The 27,838-nt window shown below is 35.3% G+C and overlaps 1 protein-coding gene across 1 annotated transcript in view; it reads left to right on the top strand.

Moving 5' to 3' along the window:
• Positions 1 to 27,838, top strand: part of Senp7 (SUMO specific peptidase 7) — a 101,488-nt gene that overhangs the window by 56,609 nt on the left and 17,041 nt on the right. Inside the window, exons 9-16 of the mRNA XM_048346523.1 lie at positions 3,772 to 3,929; positions 6,045 to 6,191; positions 9,405 to 9,438; positions 17,972 to 18,151; positions 19,306 to 19,568; positions 22,273 to 22,406; positions 24,310 to 24,426; positions 27,336 to 27,458. Of these exons, the coding sequence (XP_048202480.1) occupies positions 3,772 to 3,929; positions 6,045 to 6,191; positions 9,405 to 9,438; positions 17,972 to 18,151; positions 19,306 to 19,568; positions 22,273 to 22,406; positions 24,310 to 24,426; positions 27,336 to 27,458 (1,156 nt within the window). The remainder of the gene's footprint in view (positions 1 to 3,771; positions 3,930 to 6,044; positions 6,192 to 9,404; positions 9,439 to 17,971; positions 18,152 to 19,305; positions 19,569 to 22,272; positions 22,407 to 24,309; positions 24,427 to 27,335; positions 27,459 to 27,838) is intronic.

Below are 27,838 nucleotides of genomic sequence, written 5' to 3'. Positions count from 1 at the left end.
CTTTAGCTATCTATCCATTTTTCCCTTCTAAAAAAGACTATTGTGACAGGATTCAGAGTGTAGTTTAGTGTGATTGCACAATACAATGTCCAAAGTAGATATTGTTCCTAAGGTATTTAATTTTTTTATTTAAAAATTTTGTTTTTCAATCTGGGATCAGGATTCAAATTCAGTATGTGGCACTCATGGGCTAGTACTCTACCAAAGCCATGCCCTTCAATTACCCTAAGGCTTTATATTAGCTGTCTACTACCATAACAAAATCCCTAAGATGATTAACTTATCAAAAAGGAATTATTTATCTTGACTAGAGTTTTGTTGAGTTCCAAACCAAGATGGGATAAACGCATCAATTTGGGCCATTAGTGGGTATGCCAGATGGCAATATCAGGAAATGCAGAGTGGAACATTAGCCTGAGAGATAAAGGATAACAGACATAGGTCCCAAAGTCCCCTTCAGTGGCATCTCCCAATGACCTAAAGATTAGATGTTACCTCTCAAAGGTTCTGCCACCCCTAGTCTGGAAGAGTAAATCTTTAACACATGGATCACATAATACACAAACTATAATCAAGTTTACTTATAGCTTTATCCTTTTTTTTAAAAATTAAATTTCCTTACCCTTAGTGGTACTGGGGATTGAACTCAGGGCTTCATCCTTACTAGAAAGGCATTCAACTACTTAAGCTCTTCCTTCAGCTCCTTTATGTGTTGGTTATTTTCACTGTATGGTTTCTGCCTGAGTTGGCTTGTGCTGTGATCTTTCTATTTGTATTTCCTAGTGTCACTGGGGATGACAGGTGCTATAACCAGCCATTGTGCTTCCTCCGCATAGCTGGGATAATAGGTACATTATTGCATCTAGCCATTGGTTGAGATGGAGTTCAAGAGTGAACTTCTTTTTGCATAGCCTGGCCTTAAGCAGTGATACCCCAATCTCTACTTCCCATTATCTAGGATTATAGGCTTGAGTCACCATGGACTTTATTTATTTTTAAATTTAAAAATCCTTCAGAAGGGGGCTGGGAATGTGGCTTAGCAGTAAAGTGCTTGCTTAGCACGCACCAAGTCCTGGGTTCAATTCCTCAGTACCACATAAACAGAAAAAGCCAGAAGTGGTACTGTGGCTCAAGAGGTAGAGTGCTAGCCTTGAGCAAAAAGAAGCCAGGGACAGTGCCCAAGCCCTGAGTCCAAGCCCCAGGACTGGCAATTAAAAAAATAAATCCTTCAGAAGATAAGATAGGTAACTTCTGCGTATGCAGAAGCCTGATATGCAGTACCAATATGAAGCAGCTTTTCTGTATGACAACAATGGACAAGCAGAAAGGGAAATGATGAAAACAACTCCATTTCAATAGCCTTGAAAAAATACCTAGGAATTAATGTAATCAAATATGTAAAAGATCTTCGTAGTGAAAACTACAAAAATCTAGAAAGAAATCAAAGAGGACACCAGGAAATGGAAAGATCTTCTGTGTTCATGGATAGGTAGAATCAATATTGTGAAAATGGCCATATTGCCAAAAAGTCAATTCAATCCCCATCAAAATCCCAATGATGTTCTTTATTGAGATAGGAAAAGCAACCCAAAATTCATATAGAACAACAAAAGAGTTACAATAGCTAAAGCAATTCTAGGCCAAAAAAAAAAAAAAGCAATGTGGGTGGTATCACAATGCTAGACTTCAGACCCTACTACAGAGGCACAATAACAAAACCAGCTTGAGGGCTGGGGATATGGCCTAGTGGCAAGAGTGCCTGCCTCATATACATGAGGCCCTGGGTTCGATTCCCCAGCACCACATATACAGAAAATGGCCAGAAGTGGCGCTGTGGCTCAAGTGGCAGAGTGCTGGCCTTGAGCAAAAAGAAGCCAGGGACAGTGCTCAGGCCCAGAGTCCAAGCCCCAGGACTGGCCAAAAAAAAAAAAACCAAAAAAAACCCCCAGAAAAACAAAAAACCAGCTTGGTATTGGCACAAAAATAGACCAGAAGATCAATGGAACAGATTAGAAGACCAAGAAATAAAACCATATATTTATAGTTATCTGATATTTGACAAAGGAGCCAAAGACATACAGTAGACAAACTATAACCTCTTCAACAATTGGTGTTGAGAAAACTGGGCAGCCATATGTAGAAAACTAAAAATGGGCCCTAGCTTGTCATTATGCACTAATCAATTCAAAGTGAATCAAAGACTTCAACATCAGGCCCGAAAATCTGAAACTACTGGAAGAGAGAGTGGGAGAAACATTAGAATGTATAGGTATAGGCAGAAACTTCTTGAATAGAGTCCCAGGGGCACAACAGATAGGAAAGAGACTCGACAAGTGGGACTACATCAAAATAAAAAATGTCTTCACAGCTAAGGACATAATTACTAAACCAGATAGATAGCCAGCCAGTTGGGAAAATACCTTTTCCAGTAATGCATCAGACAAAGGCCTAATATCTGAAACTAACCCCTCTCAAACTTAATAAACCAACCACTAAATGGGCAAGGGAGCTAGGGAGAGACTTTTCAGAAGAAGAGGTAAGAATGGCAAAGAAACACGTGAGAAGTACTCATCATCCCTAGCCATAGAGGAAATGTAAATCAAAACAACTCAGATTCCATCTTATTCCAGTTAGAATGGCCAACATTGTGAATTTGAACAACAAATGCTGGCAGGGATGTGGGGAAAAAGGAACCGTCCTGCACTGCTGGTGGGAATATAAACTAGTACAACCACTCTGACAGCAATCTTGTGGTTCCTCAAAAAACTAGACATAGACCTTCCCTATGACCTAGCCATACCACTCGTAGTCATTGACACTGAACATCATGAACCAGAATGTGATAAGGACAGCTGCACGTCAATGTGTACTATTCACAATATCCAACATGTGGAAACAGCCCAGAGGCTCAATAGATGAGTGGATCCAAAAAAAATGTGGTACCTATGTACAATGGAATTTTACACAGTCATTAGAAAGAATAAAATAATGTCACTTGCAGGGAAATGGATTGACCTAGAACAAATCATGTTAAGTGAGGTTAGCCAACATCAGAGAGGCAAATGGCGCATGTTCTCTCTGATATGAGGAAGGTAGATCTAAAACTTACTGGGATATGACAAATTACATAGGATTCTATATACTCACATACACAGATCAGAAGAGGATAGCCTTAGGAGAGAATCAAATAGGTGTGATGCCTAAGTGTCTCTTCACATTCATATAAGATAATATATACTGAAATGGACTCCTAAGATAGAGAAGCCAAAGACTTATTATTCTTTTTTTCTGATGATTCTGTTTTACTTACCTTATATACAGCATATTCACATGTGCATCTTTGGGATGGTCAGGGGGATGACAGAAAACTTGAGAAAAAGGGTGAAAACGTGCAGCAGTGGAGCATGCTGTACACTGATGAAAGTGCACTATACAACCTGTGGGCAGAGATGGGAGGGAGGGAATAGGAGAGAATGAGGGAATAGATGATACTATACAAAGGAAAATGTACTCATTGCCTGACCCATGTAAATGTAACCCCTCTGTACATCACCTCTGTAATAAAAATAAAGTAAATTTTTAAAAAATTATAAAATACTGATATAGAAACAATGAATATTGCTAGTATAAATCAGACTGTGAATGGTAGACTAATTTGCAAATTGAATAATTTGAAAGATTAAAGTTATTGAGATTATTAAAGATATATTACTTTAGAAAGTTCTCTTTCTGATTGTGGCACATTTAAAATATATATTTTTTTGCTTTTAGTTGTTGTTTCCAGTGATGAAGAAGGACCCATTGAACATAAAAGTTCAGGAAAACTTAAGTTGCAACCTAATCAAAGCCATGAGATTGCTATTGAAAATCAGAGTATTTCTGAGTCACGTTCATCAGAACCACCACTGGTTGCATGTGAATCTACACAGGTAGTATATTTCTGCCTTCTTCTAACAGTTGACTGTACTTACTGGCTAATGACTATTATTTGTTTTAACAAGCAGAATATTATAGAAAAAGATTATACATGGTCTCAGTTTGATTTGTTCACCCTTTGTTCCCCTTCGCCCCTAAGGACAAATAAATGGACAGTCAAGATGAAAAGAAAACAAAAACAACAAAGAAAAATCCTTTTGTTTCCATTTCCTGGAGTTCATTTCGATGAATATTATTTCCTATGATCAGAAGCACATAGGCTTTTGCACCTTTGTGCTCCTTGAAGAGTATATTTCCAGTTTGAAATGAAGTTATGAAAGATATGTATTGGTCATTTTTAGGAGATAGTCTTTACAAAATGTAAGGTTCATTAAGAAATTATTTTTGTATCAACTTCTGATTTTGTCAGTTAAATCATAGTGACATATCTGATTAGAGCCACCTGTAATTGATTTTCCCCCTATTCCCATGGCATTTATTTGTTCTTCTCAGCATCACATATAAAAATCCCTTAGGACCCATTTGTCCAATCTTCAGAGCTTTAGTAAATAGGATGTTTGATAAGTAGACCACAAAATACAATTTTCTGGGAAAGAAAAGTTTGTAGCTGGGAGATAGACTGTCTGTTTCTTTTGTAATTGTTGGGATTGATGATAAGTTGTTGTAGACTAATGAGTGTACCTCTTATTACAGCTTATTCTATATTGAATTGATTCTTCTTTTTTACTTAAAGTATAAAAAGATTAGCTGGGTAACAATGGTTTATGTCTATAAGCGATCCTAGCTATTCATGAGGTTCAGATCTGAAAATTGAGCTTTGAAGCCAGTACAGGCAGGAAAATTCAAGAAATTTTTATTTCTATTTAACAAGCAAAAAGCCAGAGGTGGAACTGTGCCTCAAGTAGTGGAATTCCAGCCTTGAGTGAAAGCACTAAGGTACAGCCCCAAGCCCTAGTGACCACACAGACAAAAAATAAAAAGATAGTATGTTAGAATGACAAAGAAATTTTGTTAAGCAGGTGAACGGCATTATAAATTAGGTTAATAATGAATATTTGTTTTAGATGACAATCACCTATGTTAGAAGGGGATTTGAATACACAGATAATAATTGCGTTCGTGTAATTTGTTAGATCTTTTATGATGTGTAAGTTATAGATGTTAAGTAAGTGTGGAATTGAAAAGTTCATGTCAAAATCATGTAAAATCAGATGAACTGGTGGGACAAAGCTCTTTTTTTTTTTTTTTGGCCAGTCCTGGGCCTTGGACTCAGGGCCTGAGCACCCTTCCTGGCTTCTTCCCGCTCAAGGCTAGCACTCTGCCACCTGAGCCACAGTGCCCCTTCTGGCCGTTTTCCATGTATGTGGTGCTGGGGAATTGAACCGAGAGCTTTATGTGTAGGAGGCAAGCACTCTTGCCACTAGGCCATATTCCCAGCCCCCAGGGACAAAGCTCTTGATACTGTCTGGTTGAATCTTATTTAAAAACAGAGTTATATAGATATTTTAGTGGTATGACTAAACTTTTAGCTAACTATGAGCTTGCTGACTATCTTTGAACACGCTGTGTGTAATAAAGCACATAGATTGGAATAAACAGTTCTTTTAGCTCTCACATCCTTTAATTTCTCATTAAAAGTGCAATATAAATTGTCCAGGTGCTAGGGGCTTAGCCTTATAATCCTAGCTACTCTGGGGGCTGAGGTCTAATAATTTCAGTTCAAATCTAGCCTGGTCATGAAGACAGCACACACACACACACACACACACACACACACACACACACACACACAAGACCACCAACTAAGGGACATCAAGTTTCTACTTGATGACATTGATTCCATGACATTGATGATGCAGAGGATATATTTCCAGAATTTAGGCTTGTAGAATTAATTTTCTGTTTGACTATTTAATTTTTTCAAGGTAGATAATTTTTTTCCTTTCCAGAAAAAAACCTAGATAACTATTTTTAGTATGCATTAAAAACTGAAAAGTTCTCCACAAATTTATTAATGGTAATTTAAGGAGGAATTTTGACATTAAAATAATTTTTAGGTTTTCTATTATATCTTTGGCTCTGTATTTTTATTATTTATTCTTTTTTAGGTATCCTCTGAATTCTGCTCATATAATTCTATTACGGAAGAAAGTTCCTGTACTATACCTAATAACAAAATGGATCTACACCTTGATTTTATATTTACTTCTGTATATATTGGTAAAATAAAAGGAACTTCTAAAGGTTGTATTACAGTAAGTTATGTTTTATTTCCCATTCATTTTTGGGTATTGGACATTTCAGAGTGTGTGTGTGTGTGTGTGTGTGTGTGTGTGTGTGTGTAAATGAAAATAGACTTGAGATTAATGTTTTATGGGATACTTTGAATGTGGGAAATGTATCTTTAATACTTTGGAATGTGTCTTTAATTCTCTCCTACTAAAATTCTTTTTCTGATTTGTCTTACCCAAACAAGTTCCTTTACTCATCACTTGAAAAAGCCAGACTTGATGGAAATTTTTAGGGGAAAGGAGAAAGATTTATTTGGAAAGTCAGTAAACCAAAAAAAGATTAACAAAGAATTTATAAGCACAAATGGCTTTCTGGGAGGAAATGAGAAAACAGAGGTGCAATGGCAAGAAAACTACATACAGAATATAGTCTTCATCTTCATTATGGGAACCTAGTTTTCTTTTCTATCAAAATATTCTTGTGATAACATTGGTCTTTTATTTCTTAACAGATCCTATAATTTTTCTAGACAATTATTTCCCTTCAAATCAAACACTTCACATTTAATTAAAGAACAAGATTAGCAAAACCTTGGCTCACACTTCGATGTTAATCTCTTTTCGAGAAAAAAAGATAATGTATAGTAAGACTTTGACTTTTTAGTTCCTTTTCTAAGGTGTAGCTAACCATGGAGTTAATCATTAATATACAAAAGGCATTTTGTAGGGGGAGATGATTGTGAAAGGCAACAGTTTTAACCAGTTTGATGCCGTAAGTCAGCGGTGTCATCGACAGGTAGGCCAGTAGGAGACCAGTAATGGTATTTATTGTTCAAACTCTGATCTTTAAAATGAGTGATTTTTTTAAATCAAAAGCAAGGGAGGCTGAAGGCTATATATTCTTTCATGATATTTAGTATCAGGTATGAAAAAACAGTCACATGCATTGTTACTATCCCTTGGGTTCTAAAAGTTATTTAGCAGTAGTTGTTCCTGGGCTAGGAATATGGCCTAGTGGTAGAGTGCTCGCCTTGTATACATGAAGCCCTGGGTTCGATTCCTTAGCACCACATACATAGATGAAAGCCAGATGTGGCACTATGGCTCAAGTGGTAGAGTGCTCTCCTTGAGCAAAAAGAAGCCAGGACAGTGCTCAGTCCCTAGGACTGACAACAAAAACAAAACAAATAAACAAAGCAGTAGTTGTTCCTCAAGGCATAATTTGGAACACACATAACAAGTCTCATTTTGCTAATTTAAATGGTTATAAACAGACTTTTTCAAAGTTCATAAACTTTTTCTTGGAGTGTATCCAGGAATGGATTCTAATCTGGTTTCCTACTTTTTAAAAAGTATTCCTTCTCAAGAACTGTATATGTGTTTCAGTTGGATTTTAACATTTTATTTTCTTGTACATCCAGCTATTACAATACTCATCTTTTAAGGTTTGTCTGGAATAGTATCTCTTCTAAGAAACCACCCCTGATCCCTCCTTCCCAGACAAGTTAACTTCTCCCTATACTGTGTGGCATCTAACTCAGAATCTTTGTGCTTCAGTTTCCTCTTTTGGGATTACAGTCATAGGCCACTATGCCTATTTTTTTCACTCTCTTAACAAATTTTTGTTTTCTTTCTTTCTGGGAATAGCTTTAATCCAGAGAGAGATATAATGTACTCTCACCGTTGTCATTCAAAGATATACATAAATATCAGGCCTTTGTCAAGTAGACGAGATCAAATAAGATTATTTGGTGGTCTGAGGAAGAGGAGAGAGTAAGAGACACTAGAGGATCTGGGAATGTGGCTTAGTGGTAGAGTGCTTGCATAGAGTGAATGAAGCCCTGGGTTCGATTTCTCAGCACATAAACAGAAAAGCAGGAGTGGTGCTGTGGCTAGCCTTGAGCAGAAAGAATCGAGGACAGTGCTCTGGCCCTGAATCCCAAGCCCCAGGATTGGCCTGAAAAAAAAAAAAAAAAAAGGAGAGAGACACTAGACACAGAAAGATGCCATATTTCTCCTTCATAATTTTGTAGCTGCATCAACTCTGGAAAACAAACATCCCTATAGTTATATCCTAGAACTAGTTACCTACATTTACTAAGATACATTTTGGGATATTAAATACCCAGTAAAGCATGTCACAAAGAGTTTGGAAATGAAAATAAATGTACGTACTAGAAATTATATAAAATTACAAATTTTATATAGCTATTACATAAACGTGACAATATTCAGTGTGTATCCTATGAAACTTGGAAAACTACAGGGAGAGGTTGGGTACACAAAGACCTTTTAAATTTTGTCTTGTGCTCACAGACAGTAGGTTCAACAATTCCGTAAATGTATTGATCAGAATATTAATTTTAGACAAGAATAAATAAACTTCGAAACACAAGATTGTTTTAGATGCTATGTGTAAGATTTACCCCTGAGAATTTATTATTACAGAGAAAAAATTTCTTAGGATAGAATGAACAGAAAGAGAAAGAACTTTTTCAGAAGGTAAGTGTAACATGGAATAAAGAAAGATGAATGCTATGGAAAAAAGCTGTTGGTGCCCATCTTTAGTTAGCCAAGATGTTCTGGCTGGGGGACTAAATTTATGTTATCATTTTGATGAATGCACTGTTTGATGAATCACTGTTTTGAAGTTGGGTTTATTAGACTTTTTAGTATTAAAATTATTATACAGGATTAACTGACTTGTTAGTTTTGTGTTCATTTAGCCAAGGCAATCTCGTGGTTGGAAGTTTTTCTATAGAAACTGTTTATAGTATCAACACAAATTTAATAAAAGTTGTCTTTTGACAGTTATAATATCCCATTACAAATAGTGTAGAACATTGGTGCTGATTGTTCCGTGTATCTTTTGAGTTTGGGTGTAAGTTCATTTGCAAGAGAATGATCATTGGCTTTTGAATCAGCTAACCAGTGTGGTTTCTTAACAATTTTTTCTGGAGTTTCTTATTTTTTTCCTTAAATTATGAGAATACATTTTTGAAAATTAAGAAAAATTCCACTGAATTTTACAAATGAGCATATTGAGAATTAAAGCATACTGGGTTCTTAAACAGCCCTAAAACCAAGTCTTTGTAATGAAATATTTCCTTTATTTATCAAAAGAAGGACTTGAACATGAGGTGTAGACATTGAATGTGTACTTGAGATAGGAGAAAAATAGATTTGTTTGAACAGTAACACATTTTGAGTAGTAACTTTTTGTTTTTTATTTTTTAGTTCACAACAAAGTATGTTAAAATCCCATTTCAAGGTAAGATTTCATGCTCTTATCACCTTTCCTCCTCACAGCAATTTTGACTATGGAATAATGGTTAGAAAAAATTTTGAAGTCCTTTTCTAACAATTTGTATAATTTTGGTATAGAATATAAGTAAACAAAGGCAGTTTAATAATGTGTCTCATCTTAACATTGTTAGCACTTCCAAAATACATTTAAATGTTTTATAATGCTGAATATATTATTATTTTAATGGCTTTAAATAAAATAATGGCTATAAAATAACACTAAACTACTCATGGGGATGCTTTATGATTTTCAGAAAATCAAGTTTGACAGCAAAAATAAATTGGTATATATATGTAGGATTTAAATAGGAACCATCAGGAAATAAGTACAGAAACATAATTTGTTTATGCATGGCAGCTTAAACATTTTTTTATACAATGGTTTCTAAAAAATTATTAGCATATATTAATTATACATAATGAGGAATTTCATTGTGATATCTCTATACCTGTGTAAAATGACTTTGATTATATACCTCCCTTATATTCCTCGTGTGTGTGTGTGTGTGTGTGTGTGTGTGTGTGTGTGTGTGTGTGTATATATGTGTGTGCGCGCATGCGCGCACATGCATGGGCACATACTAATCCAGGCACTTGAACTCAGGGCTTTAGTACTGTCACTCAGCCTTTTTGCCCAAGGGTAACACTCTATCCTTGAGCCCAGCTCCACTTCTAGCTTTTTAAAAAAATTTATGTTTTGCATAGTTAAATGGAGATAAGAGTCTCATAGACTTTCCTGCCTGGGTTGGGTTGGATTATGAGCCTCAGAGTTAGTACTCAGCTCTTAGCCTCCTGAGGAGTTAGGATTACAGTTGTGACTACTTGCACCTGGCTTCTATTCTTCTTCTTAACCCTTGTCTTCCAAACTCTACATTTTAACCTTTCTTGTAAACTTAAAAATGGGTTTAGTTTGACTTCTTATATGTACATACAATATACTTTGACCATATTCTCTTCTCCTTCTAATACCTTCTGCTAGTTCCCTATCTCAAATAGACCCCATTTATTTTACTTTTTCCTTTTTTTTTCAAAGTTAGCATATATTAGTCTTACAAAATGTCATTTCTACATATTTTACACATACAAACAATTTATCCCAATCAAGTCATCTTCCCTCACTCCCTCCCATACTTCTTCCTTTTCTTAAGACAATTTCTGCAGGTTTCATTGTTTCTATTTTCATACATAGAAATACCATGTGGACCATATTCATCCTCATTCACAGTCATCAGTACCTTTTTCCCTTTTCTTGATTCTTATCTCCCCTCAGTGGAAAATGTTTTACTATACTATTTTTTTTTTTTTTTTTAGTGTGTGTTAATCAGACAGAGGTTTCGTTATGGCAGCTCAGATGTTGTGTATATTATGTTTTGCTTAGAATAATCCTCTCTATTACTTTCTATTTTTCTCTCCACTTTAATCTCATATCCTTATTTTTAGGCATAGATTCCATATAGGAAAGACCACATGATATTTATATTTCTGAGACTGGCTTATTTTGATTAACAAGATGATCTCTAGTTCTGTTTATACTTTCCTACAATTGACATAAGTGTATTTTATGTTCAAATAATACTTCATTGTGTTTGTATAACACATTTTCTTTATCCATTCATTGTTTGATGGGCATGTAGGATAATACCATAACTTGGTATATAACTTGTGAATAATGCTGTAATAAACACCAGGTATCTTTTATTTATCTTTAAGTGTTTGGCCCAAAGTGGTAGAGTAGGATCATATCATAGTAATAGTTTTGTTTTTATTTTTTGAGAAATCTCCACATTCTCATCATCAGGATGTGAGGGCTCCTTCCCTCTCTGTATCCTCATCTGTATCCTATTCAGCACTTGTCCTTTTCTTTTTCTTTTTGTCAGTTGTGAGGCTTGAACTTGGGGCCTGGTGCTATCCCTGACCTTTTTTATTCAACGCTTGTGCTCCATCACATTGAGCCACAGCTCTTTTTTCCTTGTTTTCTTGATGAAGACTATTCTGACCTAGGGTAATTAGTATATATCAATGTTGTTTAGATTTTCATTTCCTTTATGACTAAACATATTGAACACTTCTTCACATGTTTATTGTTCATTTATATGTTTTCTTTTGAAAGCTGTTAATTTACCCATTCATTGATTGGATTTTTTTTTTTTTTTGGTGTTTAGTAGTTTGAGCTTTTTATATGTTCTGGATATTAATTGCTTGTCAAATGACTAGCTTTTGTGAAGATTTTCTTCCATTCTGTAGACTGTCTCTTTTTTTTTTTAAAAGTTTTTATTGTCAAACTGATGTACAGAGAGGTTACAGTTTCATACGTTAGGCATTGGATACATTTCTTGTACTGTTTGTTACCTTGTCCCTCATACCCCCTTCCCCCTCCCCCTTTCCCCCCCTGGGGTGTTCAGTTCACTTACACCAAAGAGTTTTTCAAGTATTGCTTTTGTTGTTGTTTCTCTTATTTTACCCTTTGTCTCTCAATTTTGGTATTCCCTTTGAATTTCCTAATTCAAATACCAGTACACACTGTTTCCCATACACTCAGATAAGATTACAGAGATAGTGTAGATACAATCACAAGAAGGTGATACACAAACATCATCAATAGTAGAAACTATACATACACATTGTAGACTGTCTCTTTACTTAGAAAATTGTTTTCTTTTTTATGCAGAAGACTTTTAGTTGAATCCCATTTGTGAATTGTTTTTAATCCTTGATTGGAGTTCTATTCATAAAGTTCTCAATGTGCCTATACTTTGACATGTTTTTGGTATATTTTTAATACTTACAAGATTTCAGGTCTATATAAAATGATGCTAATAGAAATGATCCCCCTGATATGGAAACAAGAGGGTTTTGCTTTTCTTTTTTGTTTTAGTGTATTGTTTGCAGTTATTTCTTTTGTCTTTCCCTTTTTTCCCCTCTGGTGTATTTCCCATGGTCATTGTTTCTGATTTTGTTACTCTTTGTCTTGTATATGCTTATCTGAAAGGGAGGGGGAACCACAGAAACAGTGGGACAAAGGGTGAACCAATGCAACAGCAATACTCACTAGACACTCTGTTGGAAATGAACTTTATGGGGGGAGTCAGTGGGAAGGGAAATCCGGAGAAAATGAGGGAGGGGGTAACACTTTCCAAAAAGAAATGTACTCATTGTCTTATGTAACTGTAACCCCTCTGTACATCACCTTGACAATAACATAGAATTTTTTAAAAGGCAGGATTTCATGGCTTAGATTAAGGTTTTGATCCACATTGAATTAATTTTGGCACAGGATGAGAGATAGGAATGTAGTCCTAGTCTTAAACATGTGGCTGTCCAAGTTCTAGCGTCATTTGTTGAGAAAGCTCTTTTCTTTCACATACTTTTTTGGCCTTATTTCTAGATTTTCTATCTGGTTTTGCATGCTATACCTTGCTATTTTTGTTATGATGGCTTTGTAGTATAATTTTATATCATTTCTTATCTGGATAAAGTGAACTGGACAATGTATCTTCAGCTTAAAGAGACTCAGATAATTTTTTCATTCTCTCTCCAACTTAAACCTTTCCAAATAAAAAGTGGCAAAAATAAAATCTTACAGAATAAACTCTTAGAAACAGATTATAAAAAGAATGAAGGATTAAAATATACACACAAATAGCACTTTAGATATGAAAATTAAGCTTCTAGTTTAAGTTGAAGATGTGATCAAAGTAACTTTTAATTAGATTCTCCAAGATACCCCATGCTCAGAATAAAAAACTCTGATGGTAGTCTAGTAATTAGATTGTCACATAACCATCAAGAATATATGGGCTTGAGGCTGGGGATATAGCCTAGTGGCAAGAGTGCCTGCCTCGGATACACGAGGCCCTAGGTTTGATTCCCCAGCACCACATATACAGAAAAACGGCCAGAAGCGGCGCTGTGGCTCAAGTGGCAGAGTGCTAGCCTTGAGTGGGAAGAAGCCAGGGACAGTGCTCAGGCCCTGAGTCCAAGGCCCAGGACTGGCCAAAAAAAAAAGAATATATGGGCTGGTGATATAGCCTAGTGGCAAGAGTGCTTGCCTCGTATACCTGAAGCCCTGGGTTCAATTCCCCAGCACCACATATACAGAAAACGGCCAGAAGTGGCGCTGTGGCTGAAGTGACAGAGTGCTAGCCTTGAGTAAAAAGAAGCCAGGGAACAGTGCTCAGGCCCTGAATCCAAGCCCCAGGACTGGACCCCCCCCAAAAAAAATTATATATATATATATATATATAATATGTATATAAGATTATATATTGAAGCTCTTAGTACAAAATGATAATGAATTATTAAGAAATAATATATAAGCTTTTTAGATAAAACAGAAATATGTTACTTCAAGAAAATAATTTTGGAAAACATAGTGATGATAATCTTATAGTTAAAAAACCTGGGTAATACAGCTTGATTTCAAGTTCTTTTTTTTTTTTTTTTGGCCTGTCCTGGGACCTGGGCTCAGGGCCTGAGCACTGTCCCTGGCTTCTTTTTGCTCAAGGCTAACACTCTGCCACTTGAGCCACAGCGTCCCTTTTGGCCATTTTTTGTATATGTGGTGCTGGGGAATTGAACCCAGGGCCTCATGTATATGAGGCAAGCACTCTTGCCACTAGGCCATATCCCCAGCCCTCATTTCAAGTTCTTTTTTTTTGTGCTACTTGGGCCACAGCGCCACTTCTGGCCATTTTCTATATATGTGGTGCTGGGGAATTGAACCCAGGGCTTCATGTATACGAGGCAAGCTCTCTTGCCACTAGGCCACATCCCCAGCCCTCATTTCAAGTTCTTATACAGATATAAAAAGTGATATTTTAGGTCTTTATAGTGAATATTTGTATTCTGCCTTAAATAGTTTTCTTATATTTTTCTATCCAATATGGTTTTTAGAAGACTGTTTTAATTACAAAGTGTAAATACATTTTTAAAAAATGGTAATAAGACAATATTTCTTTTTTTCTCTTCATTGTCAAAGTACAAGGGGGTTATAGTTTCACATGTAAGGCAGTGAGTATATTTCTTATTCAACTTGTTACCTCCTCCCTCATTCCCCCCCTGCTTCTCCCTTCCCCCTTCCTCTCTCCCCGCCATGAGTTGTACAGTTTTTTATACCACATGGTTTTGTAAGTTTTGCTTTTGGAATGGTTTGGCATTTTTTTCCTTTGTCTCTCAGTTTTGGTATTCCGTTTCCCTTCCCTAGTTCTAATACATGGATATACACATGATAGCAGGGGTAAAACCACGGGAAGGGAATATGAGAGGGAAAAAAAGGGTACTGTTTCACATGGTATGTTGAAAATAATTACAACAATGATATACTGCTTGTTTCCATAACATGCAGTTCATTTCACTTAGCATCACCTATGTGTTCATACGGGTATAGCTTTGGGCTCTTAATCAGAGAAGAAAATACTAGTTTTCTTCCTCAAATATTGTCTATACGGTTTATTCATATGAGAAACCTTTTTAAAACAAGGCATAAAAAGACAAAGTACAAATAAGACATTTAAAAGATATTTATGGGCAGGCTCCAGTGGCTCATGCTTATAATTCTAGCTGCTCATGTGGCTGAGATCCTCAGATCTCAGCCCAATCAAAGAAGTCTATGAAACTGTTATCGCCAAGTAACAAGTAAAAGCTGGACATAGAGCTGTGGCTAAGTGGTAGAGCATTAGCTGTGAGCATAGAAGCTTAGGAACAGTTCTCAAGCCCTGATTTAAGTCCCAAGACTCATATATACACACACAAAAGTTATTTGTGGATGGGAACCAATGGGTATAAATTCTTTTTCCGTGCAGCTGGAGCAAGTAATTTACTTATCTATATTTATATTTACTTTTAATTAGGTTGGATTGTTTGTAACAATTGCTCAAGAAATATTTTTCCTTTATATAGAAGAAATCCAGAGGTAGCCTGAACTAGTACTGTGTTTCCTTGGTTAGTGGAGGTTCAGATTCTTTTTGTTGTTGCTGGTTGTAGAGTTTAAACTCAGTACATGGCTGCTGCCCATAAACTTTTTTGCTCAGGGCTAGTGCATTACCACTTGGAGCCACAGCACCACTTCCAGTTTTCTGGTGGTTAATTGGAGATAAGAGTCTCATGGACTTCCGTGCCCGAGTTGGTTTTAAACCTCAATCTTCAGATCTCATCCTCCTGACTAGCTAGGATTATAGCTGTGAGCCACTAGCTCCCAGCTTCCAGATTCTTTTAATATTTTGTTATTCTTGGCACATGACTTTGATTCTCAAGCCTGTCTGTGGCAAGTAAGGCTATTCATACTCCATCATCATGTTAGTGTTCCTCCAAGTAGAAGGCTGGAGAAAGGAGAAAAGAGAGTGCTATCTATCTCTTATTCTTTCAAAGGACATTCTTGGATGCTCTGAGACACCTGATCCCTTCTATTTACATTTTATTAGCGAACTCAACTGAGTGGACACACATTTCTTTGCAAAGAAAGCTAGGAAATAGATTTTTTAAAAAACTAGATATCTTGTTCCCTTAAGTAAAATTAGGGATCTGTTACTAAGCAAGAAGGATGAAAGTGGATATTGAGTTGTGAGCTGCATAAGGAAGACATGATGCGCAGGTTCTGGGTTTTTTTTTTTTTGAGTGTTTTCACACTGTTTTCTTTTAATCTGTTTGTCATTGTTATCAGTTATACTGTCAGTTTTTAGAATGGAGAAGTTACAGTGTGAAGAATTAAATAATGGACTTGGAATATAAAGATAACTGTTTAATCAAGCATCTTAATACTGACTATAAAATCATTCTCAAATTTTAACATTCACAATTAGCCACATGACAAAGATCTGTTAAACTGGGGGTCTATGAAGGGCTTGATGCTCTGAATTTCTTAAAAACTTCAAAGTAATAACAGTGTTGCGGGCTGAGGGCTACACTTTAGAGTAGCAAGGTGCCAGTAGTTAAAGCATGGAGGAGTACTAATTGAGAGTGCTATTTCAGATGAGCTCTCAACTTGGTTATACTTAACTGATGGTTGCTTTCCTGGTTGAATTGTTTGCTTTCTTAAGGATTTACTTTTAGGATTTACTGTTGTTCTTTGTTTTGTTTTGCTTTTAGTATTCAGGGTCTTATGATTGCTCAGTGGACACTGTCCTGCTCAATCACTTCTTCAGCTTTTTGGGGGAGAGGGGTGATTATTATCTTTTTTTTTTGGTCAGTACCAGGGTTTGAATTGAGGACCTTGTACTTGGCCGGTCATCTACCGCTTAGCCATATTTCCAGCTTTTTTGCTGGCCTCTTTTTTCCCCCCTGGGCTTTCAGAGATGGAATCTTGCAGACTTTTCTACCTTCTAACTGCAATTATCTGTATTTATCTTCCTCAGTAACTAGGATAACAGGTGTGAGCCACCAACACCTGATCTTCAGGTCTTCTTTAAATCAGTTTTATATGGATATTTGAATTTAAAAAAATTCCTAAGAAATTTCTTTAGGCCAGGAAGGAATAAAAAACATAATTTAGTGTGATTATTTAGAACATTCAAATTCTCTTAGTATTCATGAGACTCTTGATAGACGTTTGTCTACATAGGGAAATAAATATATTTTTAGAGGAGAAATATAGTCATAAATTATTCTAAGATAGCATTTGGACTCTTAATTAAAATACTGTTGAGGGTTGAGGATGTTTGTCAATGTTGGATTGGTTGTGAGCATGTATAGACTCTGGGTTTGATCCCCAGCATTGCTAAGTCAGTAAATCAAATATTGACCAAGATAGGAAAGATAAAAATGTAAAACAAGTTAAAGTTATGAGTTTCAATAGTGATATTTTTCCTCCTTTTTGCTAATGATATAATTCTTTTGTTTTGTTTTTTGCCAGTCCTAGGGCTTGTACTCAGGGCCTACACACAGTAGTCATGGCTTCTTTTTGCTCAAGGCTAGCACTCTACCACTTGAGCCACAGTGCCACTTGTGGCTTTTTCTATATATGTAGTGCTGAGGAATCGAACCCAGGGCTTCACGTATACGAGGCAAGCACTTTTACCACTAGGCCATATTCCCAGCCCCATCTAATGATATAATTCTTAGTGAGAAGTATGAGTGCATAAAAGTTCTCTTTCATATATATGTATCTTTTGTGGACTAGGATTTGCACTCAGGTCCTTGTGCTTACTATGCAGATGCTCTACTAGTTGAACTATTCCCCTAGACCCTATAGAAAGCATTAATGCTGTATAAATTTAGCCTAAAATTCATTTTTCTAGATCTATCTGAAATCATACAATGTGAGAAATGAAATGGCTGTATTTTACTATCATTTAATAATTCTTGAATACTTCCTAATTTGTAATGTATTTTTATTTTGGCAATATTGCTTGGGATATTTCAGCTAAGTTTAATGAAGGGTACTAGAAACATATAAAGCTTCATATATTTATCTTTTACAAAAATATACTATGAACTGTCATATGTACATATATGGTATCTTCCTAAATAGATGAACTTTTAAATTATACCTTTATTTGTTTCAGTGTCCCTGAATGAGGTTTTATTGGTAGTTGACACCACACACTTGAAGAGATTTGGGTTGTGGAAAAGTAAGGATGAAGATTACAGTAAAAGGAGTCATGCTATTCTTTTCCTCTGGGTTTCTTCAAGTTATCTTCAAGAAATTCAGACCCAGTTAGAGAACTCTCTATTAAGCCAGCAACGTGAGTATAAAATAACTTATAAATATTAGGATGACTTTAGAATTCTTATAAGTTTTAAAAAGTAAGTTATAAGTTCTAAAGATAAAATTATTAAATTAAAGTTAATTTTATTGAATAAAAATTATTTTATCCCATATTTTATTTACTGACATGATTTCTCCTGGTAATTTTATTTAGGTCAGTGAAGTTTTCATATAAAATGAAAGAAATAGTATAAATAAGAAAAACGTTAAAAATTGTTTACCTTGAAAACAAAAAACTATCTTTTGAAATGAAAAAAGCACTATGTTTTAGTCATTTATTTACCCTTCTCATGAAAATTTTTTTTGGCATTATTTCTAATAGATTGTTAGAGTTAGTGACAAAGTTAAATAAATGGCATTTATCTTCAACATTTTCTTAGTTTTTGGAAAATAAATTTCAGCCTCCTTCTCTGTAAGTCTGAATACATTAATAAATTGATGTACGTAGGCATCCTGAGTTATTCCCAAAATTCGTTTAGTCTTCAACTCCTCATGAAGTAGAAAATGGAATTGGTTTAGAATTAAGTTAAATTAGTAAGATTTGTTCTTATCTTTTGATTTCTTTACCTTCTTCCCCCTGCTTTCTTGCACATTATAGATTTAAATAGTAAGCTAAATTATACTTTCATATTTATTCATTTTCCTGTCTTAATTACTTCTAGTAAGAAAAATTAATGATTAAGTAGCAAGAAGTTGTGGGTAAAATGAAGAAATTTGTAATAAGCTCAAGATAAGACTGTGTCTTTTGAGGCTGTTGTTATGAGAAAATGAAGGAGTTTAATTAAAATATCTTGCTTTGATGATGGATGAATCTGTGCAGGAGGCTAGAGGGAAGTAATTGCTTAACTATCATTCATTCATCAATAATGTTTATTAGCACTACTAGGAATGGGAATTCAGTAGTCAGTATAATTGCAGAATTTCCATTGTAGTTAATGAGAACAGGAGTCTAACTTAGTTTTGGTTCTAGATTATTGTTACCTATTTTGAAGTTTTAATTTGCCTGAGTTATCACTTAACATACAGAATGCTTCATTGAGTTTTATATTACTCTTACTATTACATTATGTTAATTATAATCCCTTTGAAAAATAATACTAGTGATAAAAATTGTTTTTATTTCTTTCATAGCAAAATCCAGTGAATTCATTTTCCTTGAGCTAAACAATCCCATTTCACAAAGAGAAGAGTTGAAATTGAAAGATATTATGAAGGAAATAAGTACAACCAACGGAGAATTAGAGCTTTCTTATCCATTGTCTTGGGTGCAGGCATTTCCTTTGTTTCAGAACCTGTCTTCAAAAGAGAGTTCCTTTATTCATTATTACCTTGCTTCAGCTTGTTTATCCACTGCTGCAGCTGCTGAGGAAATGAAGATGATACCATTATTTCAGGTTAGCATATGATTAATCTTGATTGGCAGGAAGTAGAGAGGTAAAAATTCTTTCACTGATATTAGGCTAATTTCAAAGTGTTATGTTTTTCTTTCTTTTGCCAGTCCTGGGACTTGAACTCAGGGCCTAGGTGCTATCCCTGAGCCTCTTTGTGCTCAAAGCTAGCACTCTACCACTTGAGCCACAGTGCCATTTCTGGCTTCTTCTGTTTATGTGATACTGAGAGGAATTGAACCCAGGGCTTCATGCATGCTAGGCAAGCACTCTACCTAGGCCACTAGGCCACATTCCCAGCCCCCTGGTTTTTTTTCTTCTGTCAGTCCTGGTGCTTGAACTCTGGGCCTGGATGTTATCCCTGAGATTCTTTTCCTCGAGACTACCACTCTACCACTTGAGCCACCATGGTACTTCCAGCTTTTTCAGAGTAGTTTTTTAGAGATAAGAGTGTCATGGACTTTCCTGCTGGGCTGGTTTCAAACTGCAATTGCGATTGTCAGATCTCAGCCTCTTGAGTAGTTAGGATTACAGGTGTGAGCCACTGGTACCCCACGTAAAATACTTTTTAAACTAATTTTTAACATTTTTAAAAGTTTGATTTCTTTTATTTTTTTCTTTGCTTATGTGGTACTGAGGAATCTAACCTAGGACCTCATACATACTACATGAGCGCTCTACCAAATAGGCTATATTCCCAACCCCAAAGCATTACCTATTTATTTATTTATTTATTTATTTATTTATTTATTTATTTATTTATTTATTTATTTATTTATTTATTTATTTATTTATTTATTTATTTATTTATTTATTTATTTATTTATTTTGCCAGTCCTGGGGCTTGAACTCAGGGCCTGGGTGCTTCCCCTGAGCTTCTTTTGCTCAAGGCTAGCACTCTACCATTTGAGCCACAGTGCCACTTTCTGCCTTTTCTGTTTATGTGATCCTGAGGAATTGAACCAAGGGCTTCATGAATGCTAGGCAAGCACACTAAGCCATATTCCCAGCCCCAAGATGTTAAGTTTTATCAAAATAACACAGAACTAATCTCAAAGAATTCTCAAAGCCAAAGCTGGAAAGTTTGATTCACAAAATCTATAGTAGCATGAAATGCTAACCAGAGGACAATAAAAATACATACTGATAACAACAGATAACAGAGTTAATGAGTGAATAAATAAATGGGTAGTAGGGACAATCCTTTCTTTAAAAGAATTCAGTTAGTAAACACAAAACCAATAAGGAAAACATAACTTCTAAACATAACTACTGAAGAATTATAATTGTTTTAGGCAAGGTCCATTGGTGGGTATGAAAATTAACAGGTGAACATTTAAGAAGTAGATATCTATAGTCTTTTATTTATGAGTATTGATATTTATTATTAATATTCACTATTATTTGTATGCTATTTATTTATTTTTTATTTTTATTTTTTGGCCAGTCCTGGGGCTTGGACTCAGGGCTTGAGCACTGTCCCTGGCTTCTTCTTGCTCAAGGCTAGCACTCTGCCACTTGAGCCACAGCGCCACTTCTGGCCATTTTCTGTATATGTGGTGCTGGGGAATCGAACCAAGGGCCTCATGGATACAAGGCAAGCACTCTAGCCACTAGGCCATATCCCCAGCCCTGTATGCTATTTATTTTATTAATAAATATCCACAAATAAAATAAATATTCATGAATAAAAGCAATAACTTTGTAGTGGAGATACCTGGCAGACATCACCTTAAGTGAACAAAGTCAACATCATGATTGATACAATGTCACCATTTGTAGCATGCACTCATAGATGCATCATTCTGTGCCACTCTTGCCAGTATTATATAACCCCAATGTAATCTTGAAAAAAATGAGACAAACTCAGTTTTAAATTATCTGACTAATACTTTTCCAAAGTTTCAAGCTCTTGAAGGACAAGAAAAGGCTGAGGAATCAAAAGGGTCCTAAAGCAGAAGAATATCCATGAAAAAACAAGTGAAAACAGAAAAAGTCAGTAGCTTAGTTAATACTGTTATACTGATGTTAGTTTTTTAAGTCTTAAGATGATGAAACAGTAAGTTACAAAACATCAAAGAAGTTTTATAATATACATACCACTCATATAATTGGTAAATATTTCTAGAAATGGAAGTATTTTCAGAGTTAGCTTCAGTATACATGTACATGTCCATATACAAAAACTAGTATATTAGTGTAGTCTAACCACCTTTTATGCAAAAGACCTATAGAAAGCCACACTATAGGTCTTTTTGCTAAGGGAGCATAAGAGTTCATCATTATTGTACTTTATGCATAATGAAAAAAACTGTTAATTGCTTATGAGAGTTTGTAATTTTTCCATTTCATAATAGAATATCAATTTTTGATATAATATCAATCCATACTTTTTAACCTGAATTTTTTTTTCTGTTACTGGTCAGCTGTTTTGGTTATTTTAAACTATGATGTTATCACATTCTTCTGTAATTATACAGCTATTATATTGAAGAAATGAAGCAAAATTGAATGTTGACCATTGTATTGCTTGTGGTGATTTTGATCACAGGCATTTATTTGGTTTTTTTTTATAGAAAAAAATTAAATATTACTCATTGGTATAACTTTCTTTCAATCACAAATCTAGTTTTACCTTTGTCTTTTTTGAAATTGACATATTTATGTTTATGGATTTTAAAAAGAGTACTTTGTTTTTATTTTCTTCCAGCCCGCAAATACAGATGCAGCCAAGCCCACTTACACCTTCCTGCAGAAGCAGAGTAGTGGTTGCTATTCACTTTCTATCACATCCAATCCAGATGAAGAATGGCAAGAAGTCAGGCATACTGGACCTGTTCAGAAGTATGTATAGTGTTATATCCTATTTGTAGATGGGCTATCCTAATTTTAATTCATGCTGCTGCTTTTCAGTATTTACCTTTTAAAATGTTTCAAGTCTTACTTTCAATGCTGATGGGTGGTAAGATATTTTTGTGAATTTGAGAGGAACTTGTACTACTAAGAAAATAAGTGCCATTTTACTCGGTTTTGTATAAGACAGAAATACCAGTGGAATGTTACATTTGGTAAAAATTAAAATTTTTATTGAAAAGTTTATTGAAAGCATTGGAATAACAATGTAGGTTTTGTTTTGGTGGGCCTTATAGTTGCTAGACAAGCATTCTAACATTTAAGCCACCTCCCTAACCCCTTTTGCTATAGTTACTTTTCAGCTACTATCTTACGTTTTGCCTGGGGCTGGGCTCTGACAGGGTGATCCTCTTAAAATACCTCCCGCATAGCTGAGACTATAGGCCTATGCCATCATGCCCTGCTTTATTATTGAGGTGAGCTTGTGCTAACTTTTTCCTGGCTGGCCTTGAACCACAGTTCTCCTAATCTCTGCCTCCCAAGTAATTGAGATTACAGGTGAGAGCCACTTTTCCCAACCCAGCCATGGATGTTTTTGAAGATTTAAATATTCCTTGTCTATATTAGGATAGGGAAAATGAAATTGCTTACTAAATATACCTCATCTTAAGAGTTTGGAGTTTATTATAAGTTCTCTTTCAAAAGTTGCTTTTTTGTTTATATTTCATGTATCTTATAATGACGATGAGGCAGAAGTGCTTATGTAGTTTACATACTTTCTATGCCTTTATGTGTTTCTCTTTTTTTTTTTAACAATTAGAAGTACAGGATAGGGAAATAGCCATTTATTTACAAACTATCAAGAGAGCTAAGTTTGCTTGTTTGTTTTTGGTGCTATAGTACTAAGATGAAAGCAATTGTGGATGACTCTTAGGTTCTTGAACTATTTTGATGCAAGAAACATATATTATGCCTTTACTAAATTGCTACATTTGCCCATCAAGTACTGCCATCTGCCATGACTGTTCTAGAAATATAGCCTGAAATTCATATCTGATTTCAGGGTACCAGAAGATACCTCTGAGTTATCATCTGTCCTCTGCTACTTTCTGGTGTGATTTCATGATTTGTTTTCTTCATTTTCTGTTAAGTTCTACATTATAAGTACTTTTTATGGGAAACCTGCCCCCTAAGCTGCCCTGTCATTTTTGTTGTTGTTGCCACTTGCTAGCCAGCAGAAGCAAAGCACACTTTTTGACACCTGGCTTATATGAATGGAAAAAAATTGGCTGTAGGGATTCAAATGGAGAACTGGAAGTGGAATATAGAAAAATCTATTGTTTTTATACAGCAGTTGTTGCAAGTTTAAAAAAATTATATAGAAGAGAGACATCCTCAATGTTATTGTAACTGGTAATGAGATGAATGAAGCCTTTAAGGTTAGGTAACTACTGAGAACCATATTAATCTATTGAGGTTTGCCTGAATAAGAATTATTGGAGAGGAAAAGATAATATTCAGTAAGAGTATCATTAATGGGCTGGGGATATGGCCTAGTGGCAAGAGTGCCTGCCTCATATACATGAGGCCCTGGGTTCAATTCCCCAGCACCACATATACAGAAAATGGCCAGAAGTGGCGCTGTGGCTCAAGTGGCAGTGCTAGCCTTGAGCAAAAAGAAGCCAGGGACAGTGCTCAGGCCCTGAGTCCAAGGCACAGGACTGGCCAAAAAAAAACACAAAAACAAACAAACAAAAAAGAGTATCATTAATAGCTTTATGAAAATTTAGGAAAGTATTCTACATATTTTCAGTTATAGTTATTGTTTCATATAAGACATTTTATAAATACTAAAATTTTCAGTACCAATAAATTTTAACTTTATTTTTTAAAGGTTGATTGTATATCCTCCACCACCTACTAAGGGAGGGTTAGGAGTAACTAATGAAGATCTGGAATGTTTGGAAGAAGGAGAGTTTCTTAATGATGTAATAATTGATTTTTACCTGAAGTAAGTATAATGATAAATGGTCTTACTTATTTTATAGGTTTGCTATGAAACTGAAAATGATTGTCTTTATTTGAACTATATTAACTTTAAAGTAACCTACAAGATTTTCAGATTTGGAAAAATTGTTTGCTTATAAAATTTTTACTTAAAGTTGACTAAATTCAGTTTCAGTTCTTGAATTTTCATTGATACTACACATGTAAATGTACATACATACTACGTATACTACTGTTCTTCTGCTTGTTTTTTTAGGTGTATGTTAGGTTTTTTTTTGTTTTTTGTTTGTTTGTTTTTGTGGGTATGGAGCTTGAACTCTAGACCTAGGGTGTGTTTTAGTTTTTTTTTTTTGGCCAGTCCTGGGCCTTGGACTCAGGGCCTGAGCACTGTCCCTGGCTTCTTCCCGCTCAAGGCTAGTACTCTGCCCCTTGAGCCACAGCGCCACTTCTGGCCGTTTTCTGTATATGTGGTGCTGGGGAATCGAACCTAGGGCCTCGTGTATCCGAGGCAGGCACTCTTGCCACTAGGCTATATCCCCAGCCCCCCTTTAGTTTTTGATATGTGGTTCTTTGACTATTATTATGGTGAAGGAAATAGTTACATAATTGCAAAGAACTGAAAAGAAGCAACACTATTCAGCTATCATGTCTTGTAAATACCATAAAAGTTAACTTTCACTTAACAAATCCCTATCACTATTCCATTCAGATTTTTAAACTTGCATTGCAAGAAAATGAAGGTGTAGATATGGAAGCTCTTAAAATTTTCATGTAATGTCCCAACATGGTGGTATATGTCTGTGATCCTAGCTTTTCAGGAGGTGAAAGGAGGAAGATCCTGAGTTTGAGATCCTGTCTCTACAAAACAAACAAAATAAGGGTTGGGGATTTAGCTCAGGGGAACAACTCTTGCCTAGCAAGTATAAAACCCTGAGTTCAGTCCTTAGCTCTGAAAAAAGAAAGCCAAAAAACAAGGCAAGTAGCACCAAAAAAAAAAAAAAAAAAAAAGAAAAAAAAAGAAACAAAACTAAGGAACAAAGGAAATTCAGTTCTAACCTTTGTTTTCTCCTGTATCCCTAGACTTAAATTGCTGACACTTCATTGAGAGAGCCCCTAATTATCTCACAAGATTCCTTTCAAACCAAATTTATTATCTTACTTAAACTCTTAGTTTTACTAATACCATTTGTGGGCTGGGAATATGGCCTAGTAGTAAATTGCTCGCCTCGTATACATGAAGCCCTGGGTTCGATTCCTCAGCCCCACATATATAGAAAAAGCCACAAGTGGCACTGTGGCTCAAGTGGTAGAGTGCTAGCCTTGAGCAAAAAGAAGCCAGGGACAATGCTCAGGCCCTGATTTCAAGCCTCAGGATTGGCAAAAACCAAAAACAAATACTAATACCATTTGTATCCCAATCATAAAGGCTCAAAAATATCATTTATATTTACAGATATTATAGACTTCTAAAGCTCTAGAAATTGAGTTTGGAATTAAAAAAAATCTCTCCCATAACTGTCACTTTTTTTTAAATTAAATTTTTATTGTCAAACTGATGTACAGAGAGGTTACAGTTTCATATGTTAGGCCTTGGGTACATTTCTTGTACTGTTTGTTACCTCCTCCCTCATTCCTCCCTCCCCACTCCTCACTGTCACATTTTGAACACTTGGAAATTGTCACAAATGTCTTATTATTCTTTTATGCCTACCAGTATCTGTCAATTTGGGGATTGGCTGATAGGTCTTCATTATGAGTCATTCTTTTTGACTTGCGTATCTGATAATTTTTTATTGAGAAATGAATATTTTTAAATTTCTGTATGCTTTAATTTTTTCTTCAGTGACATTTAAAATGTTTGAAAATACTCCATGCTTTCAGATGTATTGTTTTTAAGATTTACTAAGTCAGATAGCAAACTAGTTTCCATCATTGAGGAAAGTATTGTTTTCATTCTTTTATACATTATGAAGTTCTAAATAGTAGGAACAGTCACCAGTGCTGATTTATGTGAATGCTGGGCACCATTCCCTCTAATTATTTTGGATAGCTATTTACTCACCTTGGACATTTTCCTCACATACATATACTTTTCTGGAATTCTCTCTGTATATAGCTCTCTCTTTTCTAGTATTCTCTTCTGCAGACTCTGTTTTTTCTCCTCCTCCCCTCCGCCCCACCCCCCAATAATGTGGCTGGAACTCAGGGCCTCACAGTCTTGCTTTTTTGCTGGAGACTGGAACTATATCATTTGTTCCACACTTCCGCCTTCGAATTTTTGCTGATTAATTAGAGTTAAGGATTTGTCAGCACAGACTGACTTTGAATTGTGATTCTCAAATGTTAGCCTCTTGAATAGCTAGTATTATAGGAAAGAGCACCAGCACCTGCATAAATGATTAAAAATAGCAAAAATTCCTAGTTATGAAGTTTTAATCACCAAGTGATTGAATTCTAAAGTTATGTTTAAGAATTATCTAGTATGGAAATAGACTAAGAACTTAGTGCTTGACAATTTTTCTAGATTTATGTAGAAGTGTTATAGCCTTTATTATATATTTGTCATATGATATTTGATTAACATTTCTTTACTTCTATGGGGCTACTGTTCCATTCCTCCTTACTTTATGTGTTTAGTGAAAATATGATGCTTGGTAGGAGTTCGATACATATTTATTAAATGAATGAATGAATGAATAAGTTGGCACTTTCTGCCTTTCTGCTTTAAATAATTTTGATGGAAGTAAGGTACCTAAAAATGAAGTCAAAGTCAGAGAAGATGTGAAGATGTGAGAAGTCAGAGAAGATGTGTTTTTAACTTAATTGTATGTATTTATGATTTCCAGATTGATGATAATTAGAGAAGACATGCAAAAATAAAAATAATACTTTTTTGGGATTGCTATTTTACAGGTATCTTATATTGGAGAAGGCTTCAGATGAACTTGTTGAACGAAGTCACATTTTTAGTAGTTTTTTCTATAAATGTTTAACAAGGAAGGAAAATAATTTAACAGAAGATAATCCAGATCTTTCGTAAGTCAATTCTCTCATACAGTTAGGTTTAAAGATAAAATACACTATTTTTATGCTCCTTGTGAAGTGGCTTCTTTATGTTTTGTAGAATGGGCAGTATTACCACTGTGTAGGACTGGGTCTGTTTGCTAGCAGAGCCTTTTCTTGTGCTTTCATTGTTTTGCTGCCTTTGACAGGGAGGCTGACTTTTGCAGGCTGGCTGTATTTCCTATTGTATGCCCAGTGGAAGTCTAAGGAGTTGGAGGGCAAGGAATAAAGAAGTCAAACTATTTCTTCCCTGATCTTTGCCTTTGGTTATGATTTTATTAAGAAATTGTATTTCTTCTGTGAGTCCATCTTTCACTGGACAGAACTGTTAGACCTCCAGCTCCTACACTGCC

Source organism: Perognathus longimembris, chromosome 5 (assembly GCF_023159225.1).
Source record: "Perognathus longimembris pacificus isolate PPM17 chromosome 5, ASM2315922v1, whole genome shotgun sequence".
NCBI lineage: Eukaryota > Metazoa > Chordata > Mammalia > Rodentia > Heteromyidae > Perognathus > Perognathus longimembris.
The sequence above is the reverse complement of the archived record's forward strand: the minus strand, read 5'-3'. Positions and strand labels throughout refer to the sequence as shown.